The 7,709-nt window shown below is 45.7% G+C and overlaps 1 protein-coding gene across 1 annotated transcript; it reads left to right on the top strand.

The window, feature by feature from the left end:
* Positions 1-7,368, top strand: LGALSL (galectin like). The gene is made up of 5 exons (XM_072743077.1): positions 1-178; positions 858-929; positions 1,078-1,166; positions 1,830-2,007; positions 4,212-7,368. The coding sequence occupies exons 1-5, from the start codon at positions 143-145 to the stop codon at positions 4,353-4,355; spliced, it is 519 nt and encodes a 172-aa protein (XP_072599178.1). The 5' UTR covers positions 1-142; the 3' UTR covers positions 4,356-7,368.
* Positions 7,369-7,709: the final 341 nt, after the last annotated feature.

A 7,709-nucleotide genomic window follows, 5' to 3' on the forward strand; every position in this document is an offset into this window, starting at 1 on the left:
CCGTGTGTGTGCGCGCCCCGCCAGCCTCGGACCCGCGCCCCCGCGCGGCGCAGCACCGCCCCGGGATCCCGCCCGCGCGCCGCGTCCCACGTCCCCGCCGCCGCCGCCAGCCGCGCACCCCCGGGCGCCGCGGTGCAGGAAGATGGCGGGATCGGTGGCCGACAGCGATGCGGCGGGGGTGAGCGCGGGGCAGGGGTGCCCCCGGGGCCCGCCGCCGCCCGCCCGGCTGTGCCCGAGGCCGAGGCCCAGCCCGGCGCCCCCGCGTGGGACGGCGCCGGGGACCTGTTGGCGGGGGGCGGGGGGCTGCAGGCGGGGCGCCCGGGGTGCAGCGGGGGGAGCGCGGGGGGCGAGCCGGCGGCCAGGTGTGTGCCCGGGGCACGTGTGCGTGTGCGCGCGTGTGAGTGAGTGTGCCCGGGGCGCGCGCCCCGCGGCCGGCGTCCCGGGGACTCCCCGCGGGAAGCGGCTGGGGCCGGGGTGGGGGCCCCGAGGAAGTTGAGCGCGGCCCTGCACCCCCGCGGCGTCCTGCAGGCCGGGCCTGGGCGCGTCTGCGGTCGAGGAGGGGCCTGGCCTCCCCCCTCCCCTCCGGGCGCGCCTCCACCTGGAGCTTGGTCTAGATCCGCAGGGCTGGGAGCTGCAGAAGCTCGGCCACCGGCCTCGGGGGACAGGACGGGGTTCGTCCCGGGGCTGGGAGGCGGCGGCTTCTGCAGACGCTGCCTGTGCCCTGTGCGGGCTGCTGGATTCAGCCGGATTCGTATAGGTGCTGCTCCACTCCCTCCCCTGCCCCTCCCGACACCCCCCCCCCAAAAAAGAAAAACCTAGAGCCTTTGGAAAGCCAATCTGTGTGCTTCTATTTTTAGAAACTAGATGATGGGCATTTAAACAACTCCTTGGGCTCTCCAGTTCAAGCCGACGTGTACTTCCCACGACTGGTAAGTGATTGAGTTCTGGGCTCTTCTCCGCCCGCCCGCTTTTCCTTTCTAATTGCATTTTCTAGCGGGTCAGGTCCTGGGGATCTGGAGGACTTGGCTCTTGCCGGACAGGCTGTAAACGCCCTGTGTCTCCTGTCATCCTTTGCAGATAGTTCCGTTTTGTGGGCACATTAAAGGTGGCATGAGACCGGGCAAGAAGGTGTTGGTGATGGGCATCGTAGACCTCAACCCAGAGAGGTAAGACGGTGCTTGTCACCCCAAGGCTTATTATCTGGCAGTTACAAGGCCCTGCCCACTCTTGTTGTGGCTTATTGCTGCTGCTCCTCCTCCTCCTGTCCCTGTGGCCAGTGTTGCTAGTTGGAAGTGCCAAGAAAGTACCATGTTCCCATGAAAAGAATGTGTATGAATCCCAGCCATCATTTCTCCAGACAGCTATTTATATCAGAGATGATAAATATAGGCCCACATCATTTTCTCTTTGACCCTTAGAGAGGCCAAACAGTTTTCTCTTAAGGGTTTTTAAACATGGTGCTCGGAGCGAGATCTATCAGTATAAATGACAAGCAAACATTACAAGATATTATTTCCCCTGGTCAATTTCTGGGGCTGGTTTTTTTGAGAAATCTGAAATGGGTTAAGACACACATGTGTCGGTGGTTTTGGCTTTCTGAAATCCCTAATGTTAGCCATGTTCAACTCCACCAAAGTTTTTACCAGAGCCTCCTTTAGGTATTAAAATCCCCGGCTTGATTGTAATCCTCTTTCTCCATGCATAGTCTAATCTGCTGTGTAAAGAATAGTGGCCCATTCAGAGCAGACAAACCCCAAGAAGGAGGAGGAACTCTGGGAGCCTGGGTTGCTGATAGTGGCTCAGAATAAATGAGATGATTTTCTTTCCAGCTTTGCGATCAGCCTGACCTGTGGTGACTCAGAAGACCCTCCTGCCGATGTGGCCATTGAACTCAAAGCTGTGTTCACAGACCGGCAGTTACTCAGAAATTCTTGTATATCTGGCGAAAGAGGTGAAGAACAGTCTGCAATCCCTTACTTTCCATTCATCCCAGACCAGCCATTCAGGGTAAGTACCTCGAGTGCTTCAACTCTAACCGCTGGCAGGGTGATGATGCTCTGTTCCTCCTGCGATTGCCAAGAAAGCTTTAAGCAGCCAGAATTTTTGCATGTCTAGGAAATTTGTCACCTGATGGTGAAAAAAAGAAACAAGATCAAAAGAGTCCTGTTTGCTGATAGAAACTAAGGTCATAGTAGCTCTTGGCTCTGTTTAGCCAATACAGTTAAATAATAAACCCGTGTCCAGATTGTTAAGAATAAATACTTTTCCATGTAGTACTCAACCTAGTACCAGCCACATAATCTGTGCCTGTCCCAAAATATCCCAACTGATTAATAAATAATAACAAGTGCTAGAATTTTCCTCACTTTTTTTCAACCTTTAAGGAGTTCTAAACCTTATGAATTGTGACTTTTTTAAAGAATAACAGTAATAATCTTTTCATTTTCTCTTGTTACTTTTGCCAGTGAGGTCTGGTCCTTGTTTCTCCCTCTGGGTTAAGTAACCTCGGTCTGTTTTACTGTCACAGGCTGTGTGGCTAACAAATTCCTTCCCTTGGGCCTGGATGGGTATAACTTGGCTCTCCACCATCTAGTGGGCAGGAAGCATAAGCCAAACTTCCTATCCAACCGATCAATATTAGTAGCATCTTTCTCTGTGAAGGACAAATGCCGAGTAAGAGATGCAAATAATGTGGGTAACGTGTTAGGAAAGGATTTACTGAAATGTTGGGCCTGGTGATGAAGCCTGTATTACACCTTGTTAACATATGTCACAATGATCACAGCTCAGTTAAAAGCTCCATGTCGCATATGCGTCTGATAAAGCACAGCGACCCTTAACCCGTTGTTGCTCTTCATCTAGAAATTTACGGGGGCCTTACAAAGAAGTAATCATTTTTCTTCTCATCTTACCATCTGGTGGGGGAATAAGAATCCATGACTTTGACGTCAGTGATAGAATTGAGATTGCTGCCCTTCTCGTCATAGTCTTGTCATAGTCTCGTCATAGTCCCCTCCCCCTTCTCTAGAATAGTAATGGCCCCTTAGGCTCCTCTTGACTCTGACAGTTTCTTTCTTTCTTTTACTTATTTATTTTTGACTGTGACAGTTTCTTAATGATGAATCTTAATGCGTCGCTCATGAGTATGAGTAACCAGAGCTTCCGTTTTCCGAGAGGAATATAATGCTCCCCAACAACCAAATTGAAATGAAATCAGCCCTTCTTGGTGATATAATTTTAGTAATAATACGAATTAAATATGACTAATACCGCATATGAAGCTCTTCTTACGTGGTGGCCACCAATGCTTTTAATAAATACATAGCGCAAAACCAGTGATTAAAATCTATGGTGAATTGGGGATCCCTGGGTGGCTCAGTGGTTTAACACCTGCCTTCAGTACAGGGCATGATCCTGGAGACCCCGAATCGAGTCCCGCATCAGGCTCCCTGCATGGAGCCTGCTTCTCCCTCTGCCTGAGTCTCTGCCGCGCGCTTGCTCTCTCTCTCTCTCTCTCTTATGAATAAATAAAATCTTTAAAAAAATTTTTTTAAAAAATCTATGCTGAATTATTTAAGGAAAAGAGGAAGAAAAAGCTTTTACCCTATGGAATCAGCATTTCTGTTTGGCCTAACAAAGCCTTGTTAATTATACGTCCTTGCGCCAGTGGTAATTACTGTGTAACCTTTTCTCTGCTTCAGTGTTTACCATGTTTGACTGCCTAGACTGTTATTACATGCCACCAAGTGGGTGCCAGTTTACGTTTGTGAGGGTCTCCTCTGAGGGTGGCACCAAATGGTTCAGGGGAGGACCCTAAATGCCATATAACCAAATCTATGCTGCTTCACATCACTTTCCAGAGTACACGGAGAAGGGAGAAGTGTTCAAGCATGAACAAATAAATTCTTCAAAGGATATTGAAGAGTGTAGAGCAGGAGTTCACAAAGTGTGTTCTTCATTCCAGCAGCATCAGCAACATGTTGGAACCTGATGGAAATGCGGATTCTTAGATCTTACCCTAGACCTACTAAATCGAAAATTTGGGGGGTGGGGTCTAGCAGTCTGTGTCGCAACCGGCCTTCTGTATGACTCCCGTGTTTGAGAGCCCCTGAAGATGTTGCCTTTCTCTAAAACAAAGTATTGTTGGTTTGTTTTCCCCAAGCAGGGTTCATGGAAATTGTGAAATGAGATTATGATTTTGTTTCTTCCAGGTGGAAATTCTTTGTGAGCACCCCCGTTTCAGAGTGTTTGTGGATGGACACCAACTTTTTGATTTTTACCACCGCATTCAAACGTTATCTGCAATCGACACCATAAAGATAAATGGGGACCTCCAGATCACTAAGCTTGGCTGATACTGTCTAAACCACCTCTATTTCAAATAGGATCAGGTGCCACAACTCTCGGACTGTTGGTCTGGAAGGAGTGTCCTAGCAAGATCTGGACACTGAAAAAGAAAAAAACAAAAGGCAAGCTTCACTGTCTCTTCCTTCTGTGCAGTTTAAACCCAAAATGACAACCTCAAACTGTGGTTTGCCCTTAGGAAGCTGTCAGAACAAAGACACCGAGCCATTATTTCCAGAACAAAGTAATACATTTATGCTGGATTTTATTCAGACTAAACTGACATGGATTTGTGATCATTTGTGATTTGGTAGCAAGTTATTCATCTTTTCAAAGCAAGGTGATACTTAGAAACAAAAGTGCTAAAGACTTAAAACACCACCACCAACAAAGACGGTACACCGAAATCAACTCGTTTCTGCACTGAAGTGGGAGTGTGTAGCACAACCAACATTTTAGTCAGGGTATTTACATAGAATGTAGGTTGTTCAAGATTTGGTTGGTTTTGTTCTTTTGGTTTTTTTCTTGTTTTTTTTGTTTTTGTTTTTGCACAGCATAACGTTAATTCAGATTTTTAAAGCTTTCTCGTAGTTATTTATTTATACTCAGTGTATGTATTAGAGAATGATTAATGTCTCAAAAACAGCAAGCTATGAACTTTTGAATGTACAGATATCTTGGGTCCGAAGGGGAAAATTACATATTATAATCATAAAAGAATTGTATCTTCCATACCCCTAAACTTAGGATCTCTTGATACAAATTTCTGTAAGTGCTTTTGGGAAAACTTTGCAACCGTTCGATAAAACTGCTTTTCAGGTAATTGACGATTACATAAGTTCTATTGATATCACTTTTTCTCCTTCCTGTGAATTGGCACAGTATTGGCTTCCTTAAGACTAATTACTTTTCCCTAGGTCTTTATAACAGCTCATTAAGTTGTTATTAAGCTAATTGAAAACATGTAAGAGGTGATTGCATAGACAATTTTTAAAATAACTATTACATAAACTTTTCAAAGTATGTTATGAAAATGACTCTGGAATGCAGTGTAAACAGAAGCAAATGGCCCCAAATAACTTAACTTGGAAATAATTTATATCAACTTAAGCTGTTAGCTCATTGTATTAGTTTTATTATGTGACCCTCACCAATATCCCTAAGCAATGCCTTTGGAGCTTCAGAGGAGAGGATGCTTCCTACTGTGTTAGCTGTGCTGAGACATTAGGATAAGGGAGAGATGCAGATTAGGAAATGATCCAGTTAGTTTATCTGGAAGGTTAACTCCCAGAACTCCACATCTCTTGAGCCCAGCCAGTAGTGTGAATGTCAAATTAAGCTGTAAGAGTTTGTTTCCCTGTGCTTGTGGAGCTGATCCCACAGCAGGGCATCTCCAGGAGCAGCACCTTCATCTCCAGGAGCAGCATCTCCAGGAGTTGCACCTTCCGGCAACAAGGGATGGCTGGAGTCCTGGGTGCTGGACTCCACAAACTGCACTGGCCCTGGAGAGAAGGACCCTTGGCATTGCTTTGGTCAGGTAGTAGCGAGGGGACAGAGGGGTGCTGGGGTGGGGGTGTATTTATATATAATTTAGGTTTTGTTTGTATAGCGTACTGCATCATGTTATGACATGTCCTTGTCCTGCTTTGCTTTTGAGTTTTTTTACACAACATGCAGAGGCACGGAAGTGGCCACGTCATTTTCACGTGTCGAGAATGTAGACAGTGTTTCAGTACCAAAGTCTAAGAAAAAGCAAACGAAAATTGTGAATTTTTTTATAGGTGATATATTTGGGTTCTTCTCAACTTTGGAACTACTTAGCACAGTTCAATTGTGTTACATAAGGAGATACTCTATCCAACAAGACGGGCTGAGCCTTGAAAAGCTTTATGTACTAGCTGACTTAATCAGCCATATTCAGCCAAGAGGGCTGTTCTGTGGCTTCAGGTATTTTCAAGCCTGGGATTAACTTCTCGTGACTTAGAAAGCCACTAGATTTTGAGGAGTGTCTGTGCAGACACTTCAAGGGCACCCTGAACTATATTTGTAGGGGTTTGGTGGAAGACCCCCATGGGGAGGTTTCCTCTGAGTGGCTGTCCATCCCCATGCAACTGCATAATTCAGCAGAAACCAGAGGAGCTAGGCTTGTGGCTGATTGGAAGTGACACTGTTCTCTCTACCCATCAGCTACCTGCTTAGCCGCCAAGCCCTTAGGCAGCTTAGTGTAAAGAGACACTGTTAACCCCTCCTTTCTCTGGGAGGCTGGTGAGAACCTCTTGGGTAAGCCCACTGGAATTAATCTAACTGATGGGATGGTTTGATCCAGGTAGAGCCACATTAGCAGGGGGGCTGTGTTAATCATTAACTGGAGACTGTGTTCTTGACTCTCATTGGCATGTGAGGTCTAAGGTGGGAATTCAGGGTGGAAAGTGCAATTTTAAGCTTCACGGGAAAGCGTTTGGGTATGTAAGGAGTTATTTCTGTCCAGAGCCCTAATTTTGCAATATGACCAAAACCAAGGAGTATAAATAACAATCAGGCTCTGGGGGAATGAAAGGCAGGCTTTAGACAATCTGTCCACTTCTGCATCAAAATTGGAGTGAATGTATATATCTACTTAAAAATTAATAGAAGTGACTTCTACTTTCTGGGCTGTCCCAGAATTGTCTTAAAGTTATTATTTTTTTAAAATCTGATACCCCATTTCAAATCTTGCCAACCTCAGTTCAGAGCCCCCTAAGAAAATGACTCTTGGAAATGATAGCGACTTATTAAAATGGCAAATCCTTTCGTTTCTATTAAAAAGAAAATATCCAAAAAGAGGGAGGGAGCCCTGTTGCCTTGAGAGAAACAGCCTTCGCATTTTCCGGCATTAACATAGAAATAATGTTCTTATGATGACATATTTTCAAAGAAACACTTTCTTATTTACTGCGTGGTGTAAAATGTTGCTAAATGTGTTCTTACATTATTATGTCACTGCTGAAAGTTATTTGCACTATAATAAAGGAATTTTCTACAAAATGGTTTCCAGTGGATAAAATGCTGAATTTGGCACCAGATCTGATGCACTTGGTATAAACCATAGGGTATAGCAGTGTTCCCTCACTGTCATATATACTCCAAGACCAGTTGTTCGTGTTTCCCACCTGGATAAACTGATCCAGGGAAGGAGAAGTGTCTCAGGGACCTAATGAGTGTATGCTGTTTGTGCAATGGGTTTTTTTTTTTAAATACAGTTTATATACAGTAAGTTAACTTTGTTTGGTGTACAGTTACACGGGTTTTAACACATGCATAGATTCCTGTAATTACCACCACAGTCAGGTGGACAGTCAGGATACAGAATGGTTCCATCACCCCAA

The sequence above is a fragment of the Vulpes vulpes genome, chromosome 16 (genome assembly GCF_048418805.1).
Source record: "Vulpes vulpes isolate BD-2025 chromosome 16, VulVul3, whole genome shotgun sequence".
NCBI classification, from domain to species: Eukaryota; Metazoa; Chordata; class Mammalia; order Carnivora; family Canidae; genus Vulpes; species Vulpes vulpes.